This window comes from Rana temporaria, chromosome 10, assembly GCF_905171775.1.
Source record: "Rana temporaria chromosome 10, aRanTem1.1, whole genome shotgun sequence".
Taxonomy (NCBI): Eukaryota; Metazoa; Chordata; class Amphibia; order Anura; family Ranidae; genus Rana; species Rana temporaria.
This window is the reverse complement of record NC_053498.1, coordinates 108,160,220-108,187,532: the sequence shown is the minus strand read 5'-3', so window position 1 is coordinate 108,187,532 and position 27,313 is coordinate 108,160,220. Positions and strand designations below refer to the sequence as shown.

General features: G+C 42.8%; 1 protein-coding gene across 2 annotated transcripts in view; it reads right to left on the bottom strand.

The window, feature by feature from the left end:
- The window catches only part of RERE (arginine-glutamic acid dipeptide repeats), a 450,961-nt gene that overhangs the window by 163,814 nt on the left and 259,834 nt on the right, over positions 1-27,313 (bottom strand). For both annotated transcript variants that reach the window (XM_040325943.1, XM_040325944.1), the window contains exon 3: positions 15,910-15,980. In XM_040325943.1, coding sequence (XP_040181877.1) covers positions 15,910-15,980 — 71 coding nt within the window. The remainder of the gene's footprint in view (positions 1-15,909; positions 15,981-27,313) is intronic.

The following is a 27,313-nucleotide window of genomic DNA, read 5'->3' as shown; positions in this document are numbered from 1 at the left end:
GAGACTCACTGCTCCGCAGGTGTGCAACTACTACAAGCCCCAGGAACACCTGCACTGAGACTCACTGCTCTGCAGGTGTGCAACTACTACAAGCCCCAGGAAAACCTGCACTGAGACTCACTGCTCTGCAGGTGTGCAACTACTACAAGCCCCAGGAAAACCTGCACTGAGACTCACTGCTCTGCAGGTGTGCAACTACTACAAGCCCCAGGAAAACCTGCACTGAGAGACTCACTGCTCTGCAGGTGTTCAGCTACTACAAGCCCCAGGAAAACCTGCACTGAGACTCGCTGCTCTGCAGGTGTGCAACTACTACAAGCCCCAGGAAAACCTGCACTGAGACTCACTGCTCTGCAGGTGTGCAACTACTACAAGCCACAGGAAAACCTGCACTGAAATACTCACTGCTCTGCAGGTGTGAAACTACTACAAGCCCCAGGAAAACCTGCACTGAGACTCACTGCTCTGCAGGTGTGCAACTACTACAAGCCCCAGGAAAACCTGCACTGAGACTCACTGCTCTGCAGGTGTGCAACTACTACAAGCCACAGGAAAACCTGCACTGAGAGACTCACTGCTCTGCAGGTATGCAACTACTAAAAGCCCCAGGAAAACCTGCACTGAAATACTCACTGCTCTGCAGGTGTGAAACTACTACAAGCCCCAGGAAAACCTGCACTGAGACTCACTGCTCTGCAGGTGTGAAACTACTACAAGCCCCAGCAAGCCAGCTGAAGAAAACTACTACAAACCCCAGCGAACAGTCCATGGCAGATGTACTAAAACTTCTAGTCCCACAACAGCTGGAGAGCCTCTGGTTCCTCAAGTCTAAATGATACAATATGGTAATCATTCACAAATGACGACAACATTCTTTCCACAGTAATCCTTGGAAACAACTGCAGGACTAGAATGTTCTTCCAGATCCGTATCTACTACTGCAATTACTTTCTCCTAACTCCTGCCCCACAGCGCACACTGTTCTGCAAACCCTCTCTGCTAACATGAATTTCAAAGGAACTAATAAAATCAGCTCTGTTCTCCAACATGTCATTTTAGAAACCATAAAAACCCCACTGCTTTGGCTCCAGCAGCAGGACACATGAGAAAATCTGCAGGTTCCAGGGAGAAGTCATGCAGGCGGGGTGACCTGCATATTGTGCTAAACACTGCTAGCCTGGAAGCAGCTTGTGCTCTGCCACTATGTAATTTGTATTTAAACCTTGCATGTCACACAGCTGTTTCAGCTTCTTTAGCAAGGCTCTGGCTGCATCCTTTATCCCCGCCTGGCTTCCAACAAGCAGAGAAAACAATTGCTCAGACAGGCTGCCCTTGCTCTCCACCCCCTGCGGAATTACACCAGAAAGCAGGACGGACAGGGTCATTAGAGGTAATAATGCATTGCAAATCACAGTTTCTCCACTTTTCAGGATTTGTATTTTGCTTAAACATTTAAAGACTGGGCCAGCTTGCAGGGAACACACCGGCATCACATGGTAAGGCAGATGATAATGTAATCAATGCTATTCCACATAAGCAAAATTAAGCACACAGAATGCTCTATTACCCTTGGCATATTCCAGAAAGGAACGTTAATGATACCGTCTGAAAACCTGTAATCAATTTTTTTTTCCACGGTAGCTCTATCATTATGCTGGGTTCGATCTGTGAGCCGGCGGGGATTTATTAAATCTCACAATGCAGCCGGGCCTGAGCCAACTGGATCTGGCTCCGGCAATTTTCACAACACATAGCCGAGATTATTATTTCAAGCAAACTTTGAAGGGAAAAAATACAATACTGTTATTAGATATTAAAAAAGAAAAAAAAAAAAAAAAAGTCACTGAGCTGCATTTTTACCGTGACAGAAAATCGAGAAAGAAAAATGAGTATACACGATCTATATCTCTCTCTATATTCTCACACACTCGCCGGCCACTTTATTAGGTACACCTTGCTAGTGCCTGGTTGGACCCCCCCTTTCCTTCAGAACTGCATTCTTCATGGCATACATTCACCAAGGTGTTGGAAAAATTCCTCAGAGATTTTGGTCCATATTGACATGATAGTATCACGCAGGTGCTGAAGATTTGTTGGCTTCACATCCATAATGCAAATCTCTCATTCTACCACATCCCAAGGGTGCTCTACTGGATTGAGATCTGGTGACTGTGGAGGCCATTGGAGTACAGTGACCTCATTAAAAAACCAGTGGTGAGATGATTTGAGCTTTGTGACATGGTGCATTATCCTGCTGGAAGTATTCATCAGATGGGAACACTGTAGTCATAAAGGGATGGACATGGTCAGCAACAATACTCCGGTAGACCGTGGCGTTAAAACAATGCTCAATTGGTACTAAGAGGCCAAAACAAAAATCCTGCCACACCATACCACCACCACCCCCACCCTGAACCGGTGATACAAGGCAGGATGGATCCATGCTTTCAGGTTGTTTACACCAAATTCTGACCCAACCATCTGAATGTCGCAGCTGAAAGACTCATCAGACCAGGCAACGTTTTTCCAATCTTCCATTGTCCAATTTTGGTGAACCACTGCAAATTGTAGTCTCCGTTTTCCTGTTCTTAGCTGACAGGAGTGGCACCCGCTGTGGTCTTCTGCTGCTGTAGCCCACCTGCTTCAAGGTTTGATGTGTTGTGCATTTAGAGATGGTATTCTGCATACCTTGGTTGTAATGAGAGGTTATTCGAGTTACTGTTTCCTTTCCATCATCTCGAACCAGTCTGCCCTTTCTCCTCTGACAACAAGACATTTTCCTCCACACAACTGCCACTCACTTTTCTCTTTTTAAAAAAAATTCTCTGTAAATCCTAGAGATGGATGTGCATTAAAATCCCTGGAAGGTCAGCAGTTTTTGAAATACCCAGACCAGCCTGTCTGGCACAAACAACCATGCCATGTTCAAAGTCATTTAAATCCCCTTTCTCCCCCATTCTGATGTTCGGTTTGGAGTCATCTTCACCATGTCTAGATGCCTAATTTGAGTTGCTGCCATGTGATTGGCTGATTAGCAATTCGTGTTACCAAGCGAATGAACAGGTCTACCTAATAAAGTGGCCAGGGAGTGTTTTTTTTAGGTTTCTTTAAGACTCCATAAACAGTTTTTTTTTTCCTTAGATGTAGTGGATTTCTTCCTCCATGTAGTACAGTATAAAATCAATTTCCCTATAAATATGTTAGTTGTAAGGATCCAAAAGGTTTTGGCTCGGAGGAAGAGGGTTTATCCTCGAATCGCTTGAGACGGTTGGATCCAGACGATGTCCTCCCAAGATTCAGGAGCATACGGAGTAGACTGAACAAATCTACCATTGTGATGATGTTTGTTTACGTCTATGTTTGCAAGTATTCACTTGCTTACTTAAAGCGGGGGTTCACCCCAAAAAAATTTTTTAACATTACATTCAGCCGAGTTGTCAGAATGACAATCGGCTGTTTTTTTTCTAATTTTATCCCCGTACATACCGTATTTTCACTGCCGCTTCCGGGTATGTCTTCTGCGGTACCGGGCGTTCCCAATTGATTGACAGGCTTCCGACCGTCACATACAGCACGTCACGAGTTGCCAAAATAATTTTTTGGGTGAACCCCCGCTTTAACAATAAAAGGCTATTGGGATAATGCACTAGGCTGGTTTGCAGCACTTTGGTCGCACTCTCCCCAGTCTTGAAAGGTGTGCTTAGCCGGGAAATGGATGTGTAATTAAAGAACAGGGTGTTATTTTTTTTTTTTACTACCTGAAGTACTCCATTAAAAGGATATGCCAAGAAGACACCTTTTATTACCTCAAGTCTACTGTTCATTCTAATGCTGACCGGATGCCAACACTGGCTTCTTGGATCATTTTAATATTAATACCTGCCTTCTTCCAATAGGGGTCTGTTCTCTCCTCTTCATTCTAAACTAAAACCAGAGCTCCTTACACGGCTTCACTACCAACTTTCAGCTACACAGATCAATATGTAATCAGCACCTAGGCTACAAAATGGATCCAATAATGGTCCTTCATGCCCATTTTGCATTTTAATATGGAGCTATTTAAAAGATCGACCCATTTCGCCCTTACCTACTTCCGTAAAGATCAATAAAATTTCCTTACTGTTGCAGTGTGCCATCTGTGGAGAGATTTATTAGCCTCCTACAGATTCCCTTTCAAAACACATTTAAAAGATCATTTGTAAGCAGACTTGCAGCCGGTGTTGCAAGGCATTTACATTTCTAAGCAGGAGAAGTCAGTGCCACAAAGTTAATCACACTAATTAATTCCAGATAGGCAGCATAAGACATGATGCAGAAAGGTTCTGCCTTCTCTCAGAAAAACAGTACATCACTCTTTTGTCTAATAAAAGGGAGCAGCAACCATCAACCCCGCAGATAAATAACGTCAGGTTCCTTCCATGTGAAATACCGGGAGAGAGAAATATGTATTGCCTATATAGCAACCAAAGATTAGCATCCTACCCCCTTATGCTTTAAGCAGTAGGAAGGTCCACTTGTTTAATTGCACCTGTAATAAGGCTTCCCTGTAGGTACAGTAAATATCTGATATGTGCACCGTTTAGGAGACATTGGTAGCAGCCGGTGACGTCACTGGTGTATTATGTGCACTGCGATCTCAATGGAACGCATGTCTTGTGAAAATGGAAGCCATGTCAGTGGTGACAGCATGCTGCTGGGGGGCTTCATTTTAAGGAAAGTCTTTCATAATGCTAGTATGCAGTGCATACTAGCACATTATGCTCAAAACTTGCAAGGGTTTTTTTTTTTTTTTTTGCAGTTTATTACTGATGCCTTGCAAATTCTCGCTGTAAGTCGGGTTGCCCCTGTGTGAACTGGCACTAATGCTGGATGTACTTTTTAATAGTAATGTTTTATAAAGACTAGACGTGTAGGAGATCAGTCACTAACACATTCCCTTGGTGTTATAGACACATCTGTAGGAAGCCCATTTATTTTATTTTTTATTTAATCAAAGGGCATAGTACAGGGACATACTGCAGGCTCTATACAGACTTAACCTGCCATACAACATAAACCTGCATTACATAATGTGTAACATTGTACATCCTATATGACTACACCTATATTGACTACCTAGGGGGCCATGTCATTTATAATCTTCATTGTTGGTACTGTATTTTACAAACCATGCAAATAGTGATTTGTATCCTGACAAGTTTTCCTTTAAATCTTTTTGCTTGCCTTTTGTCCAAGTAAAACATGACATCTGAGGGCCAAACGGATTCTCAGTAAAACATATGTCGATTTATAATGCAAAGCAGTAACAGATAATCTGACCATGTGTGTCTATTGACTGATCAGTGCATATGATGGGAATTAACAGCTCTAAATAATCATTCTAATGTACACAAAGCTTTAACACATTTAAGTAATATGAGGCAGGTGTAGCACATCAGGCATTCACAGTCTGGAAAGCCACTATACAGTGTCAGAAATAGAAGAATACATTTTCACGAGCCTCTGATAGATGACGCCATAAAAACGGCACAACAGTCTGTCAACATCTTCATTGTCTGTATGTGTGTCATGTTCCCTATTAAAGAGCACAGCGTGGAAGTGACTGGAGCTACAATGGCACAAGAATCAATTGATGAAGCACATTTTGTGCCTCTTACATGGGTTCCAGTATTTCTATGTTTAAGGACTAAAGAGATAACACTGGAACACGAAGAAAGGTATCATTATGACCCAGATTCTAAGGCTGGCTGGAGCATGGAAGGCCCACGGCAAATTAGCAGCTTCTCCTATAGTTAAGAGCCCTGTAAGCAGATGGCCTCCTGTGGTCCTGGATCAGTGCACTGTAAAAGCTCAACAGCAAGCAGATGGTGACATCACACTGCTTATGCAGCATAGAGGGCATTTGCTTCCTGACGCCAAGGACTAGATTCCTACAAAAGGGAATGTATGGGGGTTTTTAGGTTTGGTTCAGTAGTCCATACAGTATTTTTGTCAATTAGGTAAATTAGAAATATACATGAAAATATAACCATTTTCAGCTGGCAGGTGACGAGCAGCATGCAAGCTCTTTGCTCTCTTAAGGCTCCTGCCCCCCCAACTGACTCAGAGGGAAAGCCTCCAGCACAGAAGGGAATGTCTTAATTAGTCATCCTGTGGAGAATGCCAAAAAAAAAAACAGACAGTACAGGCCATTCCCATAAGTGTTCCTGCACACATCCATAAATATATTGCATTTTTAAAAGTCGTTTTTTTGTTTTTGAATATAGTTCTATTGTTTTCAATGGGCCCATGCACACTGTGCAAAAAAAAAAATGATTAGAAACGTACTGCATTCAGATCTGTAAAAACCAAACTGAAAAATCTGCATTTGAGATGATTCATTTATGCGCTTAAAGGGGTTGTAAAGTCAGAAGGTTTTTTATCTCAACCACTTAAGCCCCAGACCATTATGCAGCTAAAGGACCTGGCCCCTGGGGAGAGGTTTGTTTACACTTACCTCTCCCCATTCTTTCTCTCTGTGACCCGACACTGGTGGCGATTGGGTCCGCTGTTCCCACGGGGGCGGTCACGGAGAAGAGGACCGGGTCGCAAGCGCGCCGCCGGCAGGCCCGCGTTCACGACTGTGATATTAAAGGGGACATACATGTACGCCCTTGTGCCCAGCCGTGCCATTTTATCGGCGTATATGGTTGTGCGATGGTCCTCAAGCAGTAAATGCATCCTATGCATAAAAGCGGAGCTCCACCCAAAAGTGGAGCTTCCGCTTTTCTCCTCCCCCTCCAATGCCACATTTGGCAGTGGTGCCGACATCACTGGATTCCAGGACAGGTAAGTGCCCTAATGTTAAAAGTCAGCAGCTGCAGTACGTGAAGCTGCAGACTTTACATTTTTAAAGGGGCGGGTAGAAATCCGCTTTAAGATAAAAAGCCTTTTGTGTGCAGCAGGCCCCCTAATACTTAAGCGATGTCCACAAAAGTCTCAGCCATTTGGGACACTCCCTGATTGGCTAAGACACCATTGGCTCCTGCTGCTGTCAAAGTCAGTTAGCCAATGAGGAGAGAGAAAGGGTGGGGCCGACATGCAGCTCATTGTCTTAATGGACACACAGAGCTGCAGCTCGGCTTGGGTGCCCCCACAGCAATCTGGAGGGAGAGGCCAGGAGCACAGAAGAGGGACCCAAGAAGAGGAGGATCAAGGCTGCTCTGTGCAAATCCACTGCAACAGGGCAGGCAAGGCATGTTTGTTATTTTTATATTGAAAAAAATAGACTTTACAATCACTGAGTATGTAAATGCACAAAATCACATGTAAATGTGTAATTTAAATCTTAGGTGCCTTTCACACTGATGCGGTTTGACTGCACTGTGGGTGCAGTGTACCCACGGCATAGCTGCGCTTTTCCCATTAATTTCTACTATCCCCCGCAGTTTGCTGCACCTTCTGATAACACACTCCTGAATGCAGGGCTTTTGGTGTGCTATTCAGAAAGCACGGAAGATAGAAATCAATGGGAAAGCACATCTAACCCACAGGTACAGTACGCTGAACCCACAGGATGGTCAAACCCTACTGCATCAGTGTGAAAGTGACCATAGCTTGCATGCACTTTATAGACTATTTTGTTTTACAGTCTGCCAGCAAGATCCTGCATTTATGATCAGTAATTTTATTAAAGCTATGTGCATGAAACAAAAAAAAAAAAAAAAAAGGTTAAATTGACTTATGAAAACAACCTTATTAAATGGTTATTTGTAAATTAAAGCTTTGCTTAAAATAATTTGATAAAAACACTTTTTCTGGACAAACATGAAGCCCTGCATGGGACTTCCCCCTATGACACCCCACGACTGGCCTTAAAGGGGTTGTAAAGACAAAAATATTTTCCTCTTAAATTAAAGTCTGACAGTAGCTGATAAAGTAAAAAGTAATGTTTTGCATTATAACTAGTTTGATACCTGTTGAAATCGAGCTGTTTTATTCACCTCCGTCACTCCTGAATCGTTATTCTCACTGACTTCCTGGTTTGCGGTGCGCATTTATTCTTGCTACATCACGGCCTAATGGGAACTACAGTTCCCATTAGGTTTAGCCTCCATGCCTGTGAGGAATAAGAGAGCATCTTCACGCAGGGCTGTAGTCATAGGGAGGGGGTGAGCACATTCTGCTTTCCACCATGCAAAACGGCTCAGATGCTGGTGGAAAGCAAGAAGAGGAGAGAGAGGAAATAGCTTTTTCAAACCTGGATTACTGGATTTTGGAGGTCAAAATGAAAAACGAGGTAAGTGATATTTAAATGCTCTAGCTTACAGCAATCAATTCATCTAATAAAAAACAAACCTTTAGTGTTCCTTTAATCATAACCATTAAGCAAAGTCTTTGGGCGAAACATGTCAAAGGAGGTTATCCCAGGTAAGGGCTTCACATTGGATTTCCTGGATCAATAAAGCTACTACACATTGGATTTGCCGCCAGCAAGTTGTTGGGATTGGTTTAAAGCTACATCGTGTGGTTTTGATCAAACAATAATTAAATATCTTCCTAAATGTTTAGAGCCTGAGCACACACACGCCAGGTGCCATGAAACTCCAATTCATGTGAACTGATAATCAGATGGAACCCGCAAGACATTTGTTTAGTAACAAAGCATTTTTCTCCTATAGATCTACCCACTACACAAGCAGAGAACATGGCAATTGTTGTTGTTCTGACAACTCTACCATGAAGTCTCCATTGAATATGTACCAGTGAAAGGAGGAGGGATTATATGGCTTCAAAATATCAGCTGCTGTATTGCTTTGTGTGCTGACTGCTCTGTAATTACATTTAAACAAATAACAGCTTGAATACAACTAGTCGCACAAAGCTATAGGAGGAGATTGTCAACAGTCACAGAGCGAAAACAAGATTAATCTCAACAGCTGACCTCTCCAGCATTCTAGCTGAATGACTTGATGTGCATGAGATATTAGTCGAGCATTATGACAAGCTCATCCTGACAAATTCATAGTCTCAACCCTTGTTTTGAAGCTTCTTTATCAGAACATAATCTGCTCCAATAAACAATGGTTTACTGAGGTGCATACAGACAGGAGATCTGGTAACTGGACGATTGTTTTTGCAAATGGCTATTGTACAAACAGGCATACGCGTAGGGCGGTGCCGGGTGACGTCACATACAAGAATTGAATCTGACAGTGACGGAGGGGCGCTCCGATTTATTCGATAGCAACAGCAATTTTTCCATAGTGCACCGGCTATGTGAGTGTAACTTTGTTTTTCAATAAACTTGGGTTAAAGGATAAGTTCACCCTTTATATATAAAATAATAAATAAATGCACTTCTTTTTGCAGGCAAAAAAAGTGCATTTATAATTTACTCCATGTAAGGCATTGGCATCCGCAATGCCTGGGTTCTGCAGACTCTCAGCACAATATCTGAATGAGATGGGTAGACAGTTAATGATTGACAGGAAGACTCGATGGACTACAAGAGCATTCACCAGCATTCTTGCAGTTCATTGAAAAAACTAAGCCATTGGTTTCAAAGGCTGATGGCACCTGTAGTTCATTTATTCACAGAACTTTGTGTATGAACGATGTGGCCATGTGTGCGGAGTCCCGCTGTTTTTCAATTCTGACAGAGGGTGCACGGAGAAGCTCTCTTCCCCCCACCATTTAGGGGTAGATAGGAGGCAGGGGCTGGAACATGTTCCACCACAAATAAGGGTGGAACACGCATCATGGTCCAAAGGTACTGCGCAATGGAGACTCGTCTGTTCTTTTTTAGCACTGCTGGAGAAAATGGTCAGAACCACCTATGAGGGAATCACACCCATTTACTTGTGTTTCTGAGTATTGAAAGCTAGAGAGTGGAAGGAGAGCTGGCAGTAGTCTAACCCTATAAAGTGAAAAGCTTAATGAGACCTAGAGCTCTTGTAGGTCTATATATTGAAGTGAAAAGAGGTGGTGCACTTGTAAAGATATTGTTTGTAGTGGAGCACCAAAAGAATTTGGGTAAAATTGCACTGTGAATTCCACATTTTACACAAGAGACACTTGTGGTTTAAGATTTGTGCATACATATGGATATATATATATATATTATATATATATATATATATATTGGATTTGGAGTTATTTGCACATATTGATTTAATTTGAGTAAAATATGTATTATTAGAAACTCTTATAATTTTAATTGCAAGTGTGGACTGATGAGAGAACGTGACCCCCATTTCACTTAAATATGCACGTCTGAACCTATGGAACAGGAAGGAGGGAGGACTAATGTGTTAGCTTGTCCCAGGGCAAACTACAACAATTGGCTAGGAAAAAGTATTCTGGCTTACTATTCTCTTGATTGGACTTGGGCAGCGGTCAATAAAGAAAAAATTTGCAGACATATCTTTCCTCAATCTGACTGTAAATGGTCAGATTGCAAACACTTTCTTTTAACCCTGTAGGCGTTTTTAAATTGCTCCGTCAGTCACTACTTCGAGCATACGGTTTGTTGGGATGCTATGCTGAAATGAAAGGTATTGCATATAACAGAACTTGATTTATAGCCACCCCCTGATTTCCCTTTCCAATAGGCAATTTGAATGCACTGAGCCTGTACACAAACTCTGACATTGTCCTGTTTTTGTCAGCATCAGACAGATAGCCATTTCAATGTAATTCAATACAGTAGTGGCCACTCCTACCTATTTGCCCTCTGGTGCTAGGAAGAGATATGAAACATTCAGCATAGGAAAAGATGCCTATTTATACTGGAGAAAGAGATAAACACACTAAGCACACATAACCTGAACTTACACGTTTACCGGTGATTTGTACAGCACAGCGACTGGCGTTTCACTTAAATCCACAGTGGAATGTAATAAATAATTCCCTAGTTCAAAATATCATCTTTAATCAGATGATTACAGGCTGCTAGAGTACACATGTCTACTGTCCCTATGGGAACGTGCACAAGAGTTACTGCCAAACACTGTGGGTTTCATCTGCAATATACCCACAAACACTCCTGTATCATTGCTAGAAATCAAGCTTCTGGGCAGGGGAGGAGGTGGCATTTACTGTACTCTAAATTACCAGTGGAGGAGTGTTGTGAGCAGCATCTGACAGGTATCTGTGTGCACTGATTCATGCTGTTTTGCAGACAGCCTTAATGTGCCACGCAAAACCAATACTGACAACAAAAGAGCTGCCCTTTATTGCTGTTAATATCCCTGAGCAATTATGGTAACTCAGCAGGAACTTCTACCCAAAATGGAAACCTTCACATTGTAATTCAGAACTCCTCCACTGATTCTGCTGTAAATCCCAGGTACCCACTAATGCACACAATGGTACGATTCATGCAAAGGCATTATTACGATGGGTACGAATAAAAGGAGCAAGGCTGCACTTCAATCTGCCAGCGAGAATTACAGAGACCTGTTTGAGAAGGCAAATATTAATCCACAAATTGGAAACACTATCGTCATTATATGCAAATGACATACACCCCTTCCTGATACGATTTGTGCCATAGGCCCTCATATGCAGGCCATACTCATGGATCTGACCGCATAACAGAATACAGAGGTAACTAAAAGATTGGTAAATCATAAAACATCCTGAACAGCAATAGAGCTGAAACGACAGCTATTCCACCTCTTCATGAAGACAAAGATCATTGATGACCATCCATAGATTATGGAACCAACGATTGCAGACATTTTACCTTAGACAATGATTCTAAACCACCAATATATAAAAGAGAAACCAGTTTCAGCATTAGAACTGCCCAATTTAATCCTGGTCTGGGCCTTTATTTTACTGGTACTAGATAACTAACAGCCAGAATGCCACCAGTTTGTCAAAATAAGTCACAAGAATACTCATTAACAATTCTCACTATAGGATGAGCAAAACAGACTTGAAGCTTGGAAGTAGGCAGCCTTAGGTGCCAACATAAACCCTACGACCCTACAGTTCTTTGGCCTAGAGCAGGGATCTCCAAACTGCGGCCCGAGGGCCAGATGTGGCCCTTTGCTAGCCTTAATACGGCCCTTGGGATACAACTCCTTCCACTGATATGAGGCACTATTCCTCCCTCTGACACCAACAATGGGGCGCTATATCTTCCACGGATACCAATGATAGGATACTATTCCTCCTACTAATAGGGGGAATACTCCTCCTCCTATTGACCACCAACCCTGAGGCCATATTTATTCTCGATGATGATGCTGGGTCCATGACATTTTCTGCCCCTGCTGGCCACAATCCGGCCCTCCTTAAGTCTGAAGGACAATAAAGTGGCCCTTTGTTTGAAAAGTTTTGAAGACCCCTGACCTAGAGAATGAGCCAACGGTCAGAGCTGCGCCCTCCTGTGGTATATGAATGAAACTACAACATGTTGCAAGGAACCAGAAAACCGACGCTCAGAAGTGTCAAGTGCCAAAGAATGAAACAAAGTTACAAAGGGGTTTTCTGTCAAGAGCATGCACACTAAAATATTTACATATTCTAAACAAGTAGTGAAAGCACTTTAAAACAAGTTATCATTAATTTCTGTTTCTATAAGCAACGTGAAGAAACTCATTTTCAAAGTTCACAACACAGACACTGTTTCTAAAAGAACAGAATCTTGGCAGCCTGCCAGCCCTCTATTGTAAGCAAACTGTTGGGACCCTTTCACAAGGGCGGACTGTTCAGGTTTTAGGCAGACCTGAACGGACGATCCACGCAGGTCTATGGAGCGGCGGATGTCAGCGGTGACATATCCGCCAACATCCGATCTGCTAAATTTAGACGGATGGAAACCCTATTTTCCATCAGTCTGGCGGATCGGATGAAAACAGACTCTACGGTCCGTCTTCTTCCAATCCCCCATAGAGGAGAGTGGCGCTGTGACAGGTCCGTCCCTGCACAGTAGAGCTGCACGATTCTGGTCAAAATGAGAATTCCGATTCTTTTGCTTAGACTAAAGATCACGATTCTCAAACCCCCCCCCCCCCCCAAATAAATAAATAAACCTGTGATTTATCTGAAAATATGAATATATAAAAAACAGACCAGTGATATGTCTATAATGTTAAAGACCATATAACTCCTATGAAAAAAGCAGAATCAAACTTTGATTCTGCTTTCTTCATAGGAGTTATTAGGTCTTTAACATTATAGACCTATCACTGGTCTCTTTTTTATACATCAGAAGCAGTACCGCCAGCAACCATTGGGTGGCGCATGGATACACAGAGTTGTACAGAATTGTGAGAAAGATTAATACATCAGAAGCAATACCGCCGGCAACCACTGGGTGGGGCATGGATACACACTTCAGTTCTACAGATCTGCAAGAGAAGCCCAGGCATCCATCCAGCGGCGCAGGCTGCTGACGTTGGAAAGCAAAAAAAAAATTTGTTCAGAGGCATTTGAAGCGCCTGTAACAGCTTGTAAACATGGTAACTCGCATTTAGCCACGTTTCGTTTACAGGCGGAATTCATTTTAATTTTGTCAGAGGGTTTCTCAGCCCGCCCACTTTGCTGTCAGATTGAGAGAGGTGGCCAGTCACGTGAGCACCGCTATCAAATAAGGTATTTAGCCGCATATTTTTTACAAAACACACACACTGGGGCAAATCACTTATAACAGAGGAGATTGTAGCACCAACACGAAGTGGCTTAGGTTCCATACGTTTTGAGGTGGCACAACTTAAAATAAGGGGTTGTGAACTTTTGCGCGATGTTCACACAAAGGGAAGTCTATGTCTAGGAAATAATGCCTTAAACATGACACTGGATATTGCAACAAAACCGCATGCATAGGTGTGATTGGTGTTTAAGTCTCAGCTTTTGTTTCTGGTAGGTTTTATTTAGCACATTTGTACATGTGTTTTGACGCTCTAAAAAAATTTCAGGAGAGTAAGCATTTTGGTTAAGGCTATATAAAGGAAGGTTACTGGAGAAGTAAACAGTTATTAGATGTGCAACACCTGAAAGGCTCACAAAATTACGTGCTTTGTTTTTGTTTTTAAGCTGCATTAAACCTAAAACCAAATGTAATAGATTGCAGCTTACCCAACTATGTGGTGGCTGCAGTATTTTTTTTTAGGCTTTTTTTCTGTCTTCACCTGGTGAATAAATAAGAGCGGATCATTGCAAGAACCCCTGTCAGTGTTAAATAGTTTTTCTCAACCCGCTTGCATCATCTGCAGAACAGCTTGTTCTGTTGAAAAACTAGACTTACTGGCCAAATCACCAAGTAACAATACAAGAAGGCCTAAATAAGAAAACAAATGCAGCTACCACAAGAACTGGTAAGTTGCAATATAAAAGTTTGCTTTTGAGTTCATATCGCTTAAGGCCGTCTCAAAGTCTATTGTGACAAAACTTCCATAGAAGCTCCTCATACCACTTTGGCGCAACAAGCGATAAAACATCGCTCAGAGAGAAATGGACCTCATTGCTAAAAATGGAATTCTGCCATCAAGCATTCAAGTGCTTCTGGAAATGCCTTTTAAATCGTTCAGGTGTAAATGGGGCCAAAAAAACAAACTCTGGAGACTTTGTTGTGATCTTTGGGAAGGAATGAACTTCACAATAAAAGCAGCTAGAGTGGTCAGGGATGACTTGTTTTAAAGCTCATTAACTGCTTTGTAAGAATATGTAAATAGTTTAAGGTCTATAGTCTGAGCACTTGGGAAACATGGGATACTAGAATGAGAGGTGAGTGTAAGACTACTTCTATTTCAGGAAATGATTTAATAACGAATGCCTAGCTCCATTAAAAAAACTTTTTGTATCTGCCTGTAGTCTAGCTTTAAAGGAGAAGTCCAGCCTGAGCTCGTTTGGCTGAGCTTCTCCTATGGGTCACAGCAGCGCAATTAGTTTTGCACTCCTGTGACCCGTTTCATCAGAGAGCGGTCTGAAATCCGCTCTTTACTGATGTCACCAATATCAGTCCAGGCACCGCATCATCCTGACTCTGGATCCGCCAGGTGCCTGGACCGATAGCCATCTCAGCCTCTCAGTCCGCTGCTCCCCACAGCTCAGTGCTCCAATGAGCGTGCAGGAGCAAAGCAGGAGAGCTGCTGATTGACAGACATCAGCTCTCTGCATGGGGAGCTGAGAAAACTGAGCCATTGGTGATGTTCGATTGCTTCATTCTCAATGAAGAGGCACCAGATGCAGCATCAGACCGATGCTGCATCCACCTAGGCAAGTGTGAATCCGCAGTAACCATTGTGTCCAACATAATAAAATAAATAAATAAAAAATCAGAAAGCCGGAAGTGGTAACTTTACAGGAAAGTACAGATAGATACATAACTTCATAGCTCTGATCGATATGAAATGTGAAGACTTGGTTCACACCTACAGGTGAGACAAAGCATGGGTGGCTTTCTACGCGTTATTTGCAAGGAATTCATTTTTTTTTTTATTATTATTTGTAAAGGTGTTTGTTTTTTCTATAACATACAAAACAGCCATCTAAACCAGGGGATGGCATTAAAGTGAACATTAAAACCATCCATAAAATAAAATGGAATTCATTTTATTGGGCTGCACCACCAACGAGAAATGTGGAAAAGAAATCCCTGACTCCTTTCCAAAAATATGTACTGCACTGAACCACTTGGTGTTGCAGCACCATACTGTTTGGTGAACATGTTCGCAGATGTGCGGGGAGGCATTAATTAATGGCACATCTGCTAAAGGGCAGCGTGTTTCTATGCGTGTCAGAAAAACGCACAATTTAGCGCATGTTCCCAACACGCACAGATGTGAACCCAGCCTTACAGTTAGAATTAACCACTATTTTTAGTATGTTTAAATGTGACAAGTGCTGATATGAACATCATAGACATTGGCATGCTGAAGAACACATTTATACTTTACAGAATAACAAAAAACTTACCAGTTTGAAATCTTGAATGCTACATATAAAGTATGGAGTGTTAGGTCTTCGGCTCTCAATATATACACAGTCTGAGAAGAGAAAAAATAAAATAAAATCAATATAGCAAGTTACATCTTTTTATGGAATTTTAGGCCAATTATCAGCCTTACCTACTTCCCCTGCAACACTGACCAATTAATGTGTAACCCAAGGCCTGACACCTTGTAACCTTTCACAGATCCACATAAAAATGTCATCTTTATCAAATACCTACACAGTTTGCACTTTACTGCTTAATTTGATATTTCCTTTCTAATATGTAAAACTAAATTTCTAATACAAGGTTCTGTAATTGAAATAAGTTTCAGATTATGTAGCCAGCAAACACAGGGTTTAGCTGAGCTTTTTTTCATTTGGCTTAATACTTACATATGCACCTATACAATCTTATTCTGGTTAAAGGACTAAACCCACAACAGTAAAATCGGTCTGTATATGCAGTAAAGTATGCTCATTATACTCGCTGTTGAACCCAAGGAGTTAATCCTCCGGATTGTGTAAAAAGGCTTATGATCCTACCCTTCTTCCACAGCCCCCAAGCCATCTCCTGATAGTACAGAGCCTTGGGGGCTCAGTTTGGTGTGAATTGCAAAATTTTTTTTTTGGGGGGGGGGGTGCATGTGACCAGCACAGGGCCAATCAGCACTGTCCAGACAGAAGGTTAGGAGTCATGGAGCCTCATAAGACAGTCAGAGGAGAATGGAAACTCCTCCTGCAAGCTTTAACCAGAGACTAATAGAAGTCACAAGACTGCTAAATACTGCTGATGAGAACAGGTATTTAGCAGTTTAGATGTACAAAAAAAAAATATTAAATTTCTGTGTACCGTGGAAAACCAGATATAGTGAACGCAGTGTCCCATGTTTAGTTACGCTTTAAGCTGCTGAGCTTCCCAACAGCAAATGCAAAAACACACAAGGCTCTGCTCTAAATCAAGAACAGACAGAAAGGGAAAAGCGGCCATTTAGATCACAGACTAGAGAACCCCGCTAAGTAAATGGGGAAGCTGGAGCCTCTTGGGTAAAAGTCACTATTAAAACCCAATGCAAACACATTCTGTCCTTTGTCATGCTGAAGCAACCCATCACAGGAACAACCAGGAAAACGGTATTAGATATTCCTGAGGATGACTTGAGCTTGTTCAAATGATATCCGACATGGTAAGGGATTAGTAATTATTTTTTTGTGCTATCAACATCTTGGTTTCAGGCAAAAAAACTAAAATGAAGGAGCCAGGCAGTGTTTAAAGTCTGCCTTTTAACTGATGTTATCCAGGCGGCAATTACAATGCAAGCACATGCACACAAAGGGGAGAGATTGCCAAATGTTTCAAAGTAAAAGGGAAAAGGCCAGGTTAATGACAAGACTGCGAAGAGGCAAAACCATGTGAAACCCAGCAGAAAAACAAAAGTCATGGTGCCAACGAAACCAATTAGATCACAAGTTACACCTCCCTTCACACAGCCTCTCCCTAAAAACAGATAGGAAAATGTTGGTTTCCTTAATAAAAAATAAATAAAGAGACTCTTTAGTAGCTTCAAGGGTATCGTTCCCTTTAGGACCCCTGATTAAAACTGGGCATCCATAAAGGTAAGCCAACAGTGCTATACATTTTTATATGTTTAAAAATACTGGAGTTCTGAGGCAGGTTAGTTGGCAACCATGCAACCTCTAGGTCAGTGTTTTTCAACTCCAGTCCTCAAGGCACACCAACAGGTCATGTTTTCAGGATTTCCTTTAGATGAAACGACTGTGGTGATTACTAAGGCAGTGAAACTGATCAAATCACCTGTTCAAAATAATGGAAAGCCTGAAACCATGACCTGTTGGTGTGCCTTGAGGACTGGAGTTGAAAAACACTGCTCTAGGTGACTTACCTTACAATAGTTATTTTTCTCAGCGATGATTTAAAGTGCCAATTGCATACAAGTATGTCAGACATATAGATACACAGAGCCATTCGATTTAAACAGCCACTAGATAGTAAATTACAAAATCTGTCATATAAAATACCACCACAAACAGCATGTATATAAAAGTGGGTCAGATGTCACAGTAGATCCAAACCCTAACTGGGTGACATTTAGTTTGCTAAAGCACTGTGTAGCAAACAATCAACCTTTTCTCCCATAATATACTGTTTTTACCCTTTTTTTCCATCCATTGTGCATCTCTACCAGTCTTACAACCACTTCCTGTCTACACATTCGCTGCAGCATCCGCGTTGCATAATGCTTCTGGGCTGGCTCCCTGATAGTGACAACAGTGATCGATACCTGTGTAATGTGTGTCAGCATGGCCTCTTGTAGCCTCAACCAGTGATGCATGTGACAGGGTGACAACACAGACACAACTGTAAAACGGGAAGTGCCGGAACAAGGACACTTCATTGCAGTGTCATCAGGTATTTTTTAATCAAAAAATTAAAAATATTACTTTAAAATCACAATATGGCAACTCTTACATGAGATTTTAGCAATTACGTTTACATCTACTTGAATCCTAATATGTACTGAAACTACGAGATCCCTGCTGCGGCTAGATGCAGACTCGGGCCGTGTTCACTACAATGACAGGTCGCCGGTGGCCACAGCTATTGCTCTCTGCACAGCCAGCGATTACCTGCAATGATTGCTGAATGCAGTGTGTGTGTGTGTCCCCAGCAGAGATCAAAGTAGTTAAAGTGGTACTAAACCCAGGATTCGGACCCTGCATTCACTATATCTGGTCTCCCACAGTACACAGAACATGGAAATGCAATAGTTTTCGTAAATATAAACGGCTAAATACCATTTCTCATCAGCAGTTAGAGCAATCTTGTGACTCCTATCAGTGTCTGGTTAAAGCTTATAGAAGGAGTTTTCATTCTGCTCACTGTCCTATAAGACTGCAGGACCTCTGACTGGACAGTGCTGATTGGCCCTGTGCGAATTACATGCACTCTCGCAAGAAAAAAAAAATACTCTCCAGCAATACACCAAACTGAGCACGTGCAGCTTGTCCCCCTTCTCTCAATAATATTCGGAGGGGAGTTGGAGGCACTTGAAGGTGAAGTTACAGAATCAAACAGCCTTTTTACACAATGCAGAGGATTAACCTTTAGGTTCCACAGTGAGTATAAACAAGCATGCTTTACTGCATATACAGACTGATTTTATTGTTGTGGGTTTAGTAACACTTTAATCACTGGGTTTACAGGGAGCCGTGAATAGCTGTGGCCATCGACAACCTGTCCTTGGCCATCGACAACCTGTCCTTGGCGACGGCTGCACCTAGCCACTGGAATCTGCAGCAGGGATACCAATACCTGCACTGCAGACATGCATATATATGAATGCAAGGCAATGAATAGATAGATAAGAACTGTGCATATATGTTGATAATCTGTCAGTGAAAGAATCACATGGCTGAAAAGATGTATTGTAAATTGTATTCCATGATGTTAGCCAATGGAGAATAAAACCAAAATGCAAATGAAAAATCCGCACAAATAATTGTATAATTATCACATTGCTAGGTCTAGAACAGTGTGAGAGGATTACAATTAATCATGATGACAAGCGACAGAAGATATTTGGAGGGTACGTAAAAGGCAAAACTTGACATGCCTAACACCATTATAGTTTCACACTAGTCATTTCCCATCATCACCAAGGTACCCATATGTGAAAAACATTCTGATGGCTGCCTCATCATGAAAACAATACTTTTAATATAGAAAATGGCACTTTGTCTCACGTTTTACTTCTTATGCCTCGTACACACGACCATTTTTCTCAGCAGAAAAAAAAAAAAAAACGTTTTTCCCGACGCGATTCCTCTCCAGGCCGACTTGCATACACACGTTCATGCAAAAAAATGTTCGACCAAAGCGCAGTGACGTACAACGCGTACGACGGGACTATAAAGGGTAAGTTCCTTTCAAATGGCGCCACCTTTTGGGCTGCATACTTGATTCTGAGCAAGCGCGTTTTTTTTCCCCCCTCGGAAAAGCATACACACGACTTTTTCACGAGAAAAAAAAAACTACGGGAAACACGAAGAGAAAAGAGAGAGCTGGTTTCAATTTTTTTGCAGGCAGTTTTTTCGTCGAGAAAACTGCTAGGGAATGCACGACCAATATAAAAAATGGCAGTTTTCTCGTCGTGAAAACCGGTCGTGTGTACAAGGCATAAGTATATAGAATATTAAGGAAATATGAAATCGCTGTTCTTGTGCATCCCACCACCTTAGCAGATTAGATCTGAATCAAGGAAAGATGAAAAAAAAATACCATGATAAACAGGAGCTGCTATGCTTTGCTCTCTGTAAAATGAGCTTGTTAATCAGAATGTCATAGTAGAGGGGACAGGCACAGACGGTTTGTGAGGGTATCAGTTACTGGACTGCATATTATCAGATTGCCCATCAGAAAGTGTCATTTTCAGTGATTTCTCATGATAAAACAATTCTACAATTTGATAGCAAAAATATATACTGTATAGCGCTCTATAATCACCACAGGGAGACTAGATTTAGCACAAGCCTATGAATATCATTGCGGCATGATTGCTTCTCCTATAAATACAGCCCTTTGTCTTGACCTGCCATATGCGCATTATGATAATGCCTCTCTAATACCTCCGAGTAGAACACCATTACATGGAAGGTCATTATGAATCACAGATCACAGAGGCTTGACAAGCTTTCCTCCCCTTTTTATGTAAGCAATATACACATTTCATCAGGAGATATTAGGAGTATACAATAACCAGGGGCCTCTGCAGGGTTTTCATATGACAGGTGAAATTAAGAAAACTGTACAATAGTGGAAAACTATTTTAGATTATTTTATATGTAAAGGGTATTTATAAACTGATGTATTCTATCACTACATTCATTTACTTTACAAAGATGCAAGTGTATCCAAGTAAATTCACGACACAGGTGACAGGGGAGAGGAGTGTTAAAGGAGAAGTCCAGCTTAAGCTCGTCTGACTGGGCTTCTCCCATCTCCTTCGTTTTGCACTTCGGATACACGTTTTCACACCCTGGTTCACACTGGTGCGTTTTGGGCATTTGCCAGCAATGGCACTGTCCTAATCAGTGCGATGACACATCTGTGGTGCTGCACCGATTTTAAAAAGTCGTTTCTGTACTACTTTTTGCAATTTCGGCCCATGACTTGCATGGACATCTGTGTAGAAACCTGCACAGATGTCTCTGTAATCGCGGCCGAAATCGGGAATGACAGGCGGGAGTGAAAGGGTACGAGTTCAGCTGAACTCGCACGGCTTCATTCCCGCAGCCCAATGTGAACCTGGGCTTCAGCAGAGAGCGGGCTAAAATCGCAAGAATCAGTCCAGGCACCGCGTCATCACAGCAATAGAGTCTGGATCCACCAGGTGCCTGGACTGATACCCGTCTCAGCAAGCCACTGAGAGCCTAAGACGGACGCTCCACGCCCCTCCACAGCTCAGCGCTCCAGTGAATGCTAATGCTCCTAAAAGCCACTAGAAACTGGGACAAAAATAGCTATGATCAGCATTTTTTTCTAGCTTTTTTTGAGCTCGAATGAATGAATGAAAAACTTATATAGCGCAGCACATGCAAACTAAATCGCCTTATGATCATATTCATGGAGCCTAAGGCCGGCCATACTTGGTTAAAATTTCAGCCAGTTCAGCAGACTGTCTGAGATTCAAACCTTGTATGGGCAGGCTTGATTGTACCCAGTTGATTGATCAACTTGGGTACAATTAGCCCGACGGATTTTACATGCGATCACTAGCAGCTGGTATAGTCACTAATTAGGGCTGTACCGATACCACTTTAAGACCGAGTACAAGTACCAATATTCTCTCCCCCCCCCCCCCCCCCCCCAAGTACTGGCCAATACCGATACTTTTTTTTTTTATGTCATGTGACAATTTGACTAATGAGCACTGACAGATGGATGGCACTTATGGGCATTAATGGATGGCACCAATAGGCGGCACTTATGGGCACTGAAAGGTGGCACCGATAGATGAAGGGGTGTCACTTTTAGGCAGGCACTGAAATGCGGCACTGACCGGCAATTGCATAATACATTACATGAATGATGAGGAGAGGAAGGATTTTGCAATGCTATTTGGCATATAGCATTACAAAATCCTTCCTCTCCTCTCATCATTCATGTCATTTAACTTCTAGTAAGTATGCTGCAATGCCCATATTGGTACACCTTGCACTTGGCTGCAGTAAGCCAGCAGTGGACATCTTGTTACACCCAGCCCGAACTATATGGGCTGCATGTAACAAGATGTCCGCTGCTGGCTTACTGTAGCAGGGTGTACCAAGATGGCCGTTGTGATGTTTACCTTTCCGACGGATATATGGAACGTCACTTCCAGTACCCAATGTGATGGCTCCAGTCACCGGAATATGCAACGGCGCCCTGCACCCCTGCCCTGGCCAGCTTACCCACTGCACTCTGATCCACTGCTGCCAGACCCATCTACGCTGCCCCTCTCCATCCGCCAACTTCCGGTTCCAGGTATCGGATCTGGCATCAGGAGCATTTGTGTGGGTACAAGTACTTGCACAAATTCTCGGTATTGGTCCCAGATACCGATACTAGTATCGGTATCGGGACAACCCTAACAATATTCACTGTGTTCCCGGCGGGGACGGCTTCACCATGACTCATCGGGAGGGATTCCCATGTCACTGTGTGTCGATAGGGGAATGCAGCTAATTTATTTTTGTGTATGGCCTGCATAAGGATGGCCATACATTATACAATTTTCTTCGAATTTACCAAAACCATATAATATGAGGTAAAATGTAAACACTTTCAACTTGTATGCAATCAGGCAGGTCCTTGCACTACACAGTTGAAAGTAAATCTAAAGGAAATTGAACAAGAAAATTGTAGACCCCATTCACACCATGACACGTGAAGCAAGGCACAATGCATATGTGCATTTTATGAAGGGCTTTTTTTTTCACGATGTACAACTAAAATAATGTCTTTAATGATTACAAATCAATTGCAATTCACCATGTACCATGTACCCACCCAAACAAATCTCCCACAGAACTAAGCATTATATACATAGTTTAGTAACAGTTAAAAGGAAAAACAAACATGTGCTCTGTTAATTTTGAACAGCCTTTAACAATAAAATACAAAACAGACTATTTATTACTTTACAAGTAGAACAACTTCACAACCATAAATAAAGTGCCAAACATTCCCAGGACTCGCCTGCATTATTGTAATCCAATCTCTCTCTCTCACAAGGCAGACAAGTCATGGTCCTGAGCTTGAGACGCATTTGGGCATGAAGTTTTCCCCAACATGCTGATATAGCTATTGCCAGTGATGATGCAGGCAAGGAAATGCCAGGGCTATCGTTTGAGACAGCACTGTGTGGGAATATATCAACTAATGTCATGGCATTAACAGCTGGCAAGAAAGAGCCAGGTTGGCCCTTGTACATGGTAGGACTTAGCTTGGTTTCTTTTGTGCAATGCTGGCTTTCAATACAGTGACATTAGTTGCCATGTTAAATCATTATATGTAAATTAACCTGTTGACGCAGAAGGGATGCAAATATGTGGCTTCTTGGCAATCAGACCTTGGTGCAGAGCGCCCCCATATTTGCGTGCAATGGGACCAATAGAGCTGTGCGGAGAGCGAGCACCCTGCAAGCTCCTGGCACAGTTGCCAGGGGCTAGCTGAAAGCTCCCGTTCACTGCTTGTGATTGGGAGCTTTGCGATCATGTGAATGCTGTGACAGCCAATCACAGAAGTCACATGACCCCGGCATTCTAAACCCCTTAGAGGGCTGGCAGATGTCGGCTCTAAGGGGTTGAGAAGCCCATAGATGATTTAGTTTAACAGAAGGGTTGCATGAAAAGGAAAAAAAAAAAAAAAAAAACTGACCGGACTCCCCAATCCACACATTTGATGTAGATGGTGGAATCACTTCCGCTGAACGATTTTATTCTGACATCAGAATACACTGATCAGCACTGTCAGCTATATCTGGCAGCACTGGTCAAATGGCATTTATCCGACAGGCTGGTTGTACAGAAGGTAGATCAATCCATGTATGTGTACAGACGTTGAAATTTGGTCCCTCACTCCCTGCTGAACCGCTCAAATTTGTATCCATGTATGGCCAGCATTAGGGCTGTAGTGGAATAGTAAGGATGTTACCGTCTCAATGTAATGTATGGGGTATTTCCTATTTTCATGTACTGTACCGAATAAATAAAATTAGCTTTTAACCGTTTTTGTACTCAAAGTGTGCAATAACAACTATCACTTTAATACACAAGCACCTATTTAAACATCTCTAAAGGTAGCTGCTATCAGTGCTGCAGTGGTTGGACAGATTGAGTTGGTTCTCATACCTCTGAATAGTGAACCATTTTGTTCATTCAGATAAACTCAACAAAGCACCATGAAGTCAGTAAAACGTACCAACCCCCATGGGAGGGTTAAATATGTTTTCTCTGGAAGAAAAATAAAATGCAACAGCGGACTACTTAAAGCGGAGGACCACCCTAAAAAATAAAAACAATTAAATAAAAAAAAAATAAAAAAAATTACCAGAAATGGCCGTTGCTAGGCAGTCTTCCTAATCTGTCACTTCCTATACTGCAGATAGCTTCTTTCTCATCCTCCTTGCATGGTCTTCTGGGACCTGTGTGTGTCCCAGAAGACAGTCAGCCTTTCACAAAGCGCCTCGCGCATGCACAGTAGGAAATGGGCAGTGAAGCCGCAAGGCTCCACAGCCTGTTTTCCCTTAGTTTGAATGGCGGTGCCGGCACCTGATCCGATGGACGGATCGGCCTCGGGGGGGGAGACATCGTGGGCACCCTGGACAGGCAAGTATGCTTCTTAAAGCATGAACAGCATTGGGGGATCAGGCAGGCTACAGCATTGGGGGGATCAGGCAGGCTACAGCATTGGGGGGGGATCAGGCAGGCTACAGCATTGGGGGGGGATCAGGCAGGCTACATCATTGGGGGATCAGGCAGGCTACAGCATTGGGGGATCAGGCAGGCTACAGCATTGGGGGATCAGGCAGGCTACAGCATTGGGGGATCAGGCAGGCTACAGCATTGGGGGATCAGGCAGGCTACAGCATTGGGGATCAGGCAGGCTACAGCATTGGTGGATCAGGCAGGCTACAGCATTGGTGGATCAGGCAGGCTACAGCATTGGGGGATCAGGCAGGCTACAACATTGGGGGATCAGGCAGGCTACAACATTGGGGGATCAGGCAGGCTACAGCACTGGGGGGATCAGGCAAGCTACAGCACTGGGGGATCAGGCAGGCTACAGCACTGGGGGATCAGGCAGGCTACAGCACTGGGGGATCAGGCAGGCTACAGCACTGGGGGATCAGGCAGGCTACAGCACTGGGGGATCAGGCAGGCTACAGCACTGGGGGATCAGGCAGGCTACAGCACTGGGGGATCAGGCAGGCTACAGCACTGGGGGATCAGGCAGGCTACAGCACTGGGGATCAGGCAGGCTACAGCACTGGGGATCAGGCAGGCTACAGCATTGGGGATCAGGCAGGCTACAGCACTGGGGATCAGGCAGGCTACAGCACTGGGGATCAGGCAGGCTACAGCATTGGTGATCAGGCAGGCTACAGCATTGGGAACATGTTCCACCCTAAAAACCAGTGGAACATGTAACATGTAGCCAAAGGTAAACATATCCTTTATGTGACAAAATCACTTTAGGAACTTCTGAAAAATATCAGCCTTCCTTGAGCTTACCCTTTAGCAAGTGAATAGAGAAAATCAATCTAGCACATTTTGAACAGAGAACATTTCAGCTACTGTTGCATATGGAATAGAAAAGACAGTCAATTACAAATTACACCTCAAAGGCAACAGTTTTATAGCTACTAAATAAGAAAAAGTCTATAGAATTGAGAAAGAGATACTGAAGCAATTGGCTTATAACCCCACACTGAGGTACTAAGCCCATACATTAAATCCTTGACACCGCAAGCACAATTTACTAAAGCGCACTGCTGGCAGTGAGTGTCCTTGTCACGGTGAAGTCAGTTACTCACAATGTGACAGCTCTTCATAAAGTCTTGGGGAGAATACAATGTTTTCCAACACTGCTGCTTATTTCATAAAAAAGAGCCATAAAGCAAACAGAGATTGGAATCACTGTAAGTCAGGAGGCGTCTGAATTCATAATTTTATCTTGCAGCCATCAAAGTCTTGTCTGTGGCTGACAAGGAAAATGGAAAGGCTGGCTCGTGGTGACCTGGCTTTGTGTAATTCATTTACAAGATAAAATAAGTGAAAATATCCATCACTGCACCTCACATTCTGCAAATGACATGTCTCCTAACAGCAGACAATAAAGTGTTCCACCACACATGATCTCCTGGGGCCTTTACTACACACCAGGCTTGAAATGAACTGGAAGGCCGTGACTTAAGAAAGAGGGGCGAACAGGAACAAGCTCTGTGTTTTACACGCACAAACCATTTATCTTCACCGCTAAATCCGTTAGGACTGAATAGTCACACCAGAGCACTGATGACAGTGGGCCTATTGTCTGCATACAGAAGAGGCAGACGTTGTGTACAGGCAGAAAGCACAGCGACTCGCAGCTCATTGCCTAGAATCTCACTGTGAACTAATGACATCACAAAGGTTAAAAGGGACAACCAACCTCATGTCATTTCCTAGCTAAATGGTGTCTAGCACAAGGGAATATGAATGCTGCACACAGCAAAGAACGCTGTAAACAGCAGAGTAATCTGAAAACCAGGTCTTACTTTTCTATCCTCTGTTTATATTAATCTTATTCCATCCAGAATATAATGAACTTGAGAATACCAACACCTTTTCCTTTGATTCTATACTCCACAGCAAATCAGTAAGGCCCCATGCACACGAGACGCTGGTAAACTCGAGTTCAGAGGCATTTGGGCATTTTTTTCAACTGTCCCTGAACACATTTAGGCCCCATGCACACGAGAAGCAAATGCAAACACATGTAAACTCAGGTTTTCAAAGGCAAAAAACGGCCCATTTTTGCAGCGAATTTCGCTGCGTTTTACGGCGTTTGCGGCTATCAGCGTTCATAAGACATTGTAGACCCTCCCAAAGCTTTGAAACGCAAAAACGTTTGCGTCTGAACCCAAAATTTTGCGTCTGAAAAAACGAGCCTAAACCCAACTGCTTTAAAAACGCAAAAAAAAACGTGAATGTGTGCATGGACACATAGAATAACATTAAATGTGTTCAGGGGCAGTTGAAAAAAATGCCCAAATGCCTCTGAACTCGAGTTTACCAGCGTCTCGTGTGCATGGGGCCTTAATGTTATTATCCTATGTGTCCATGC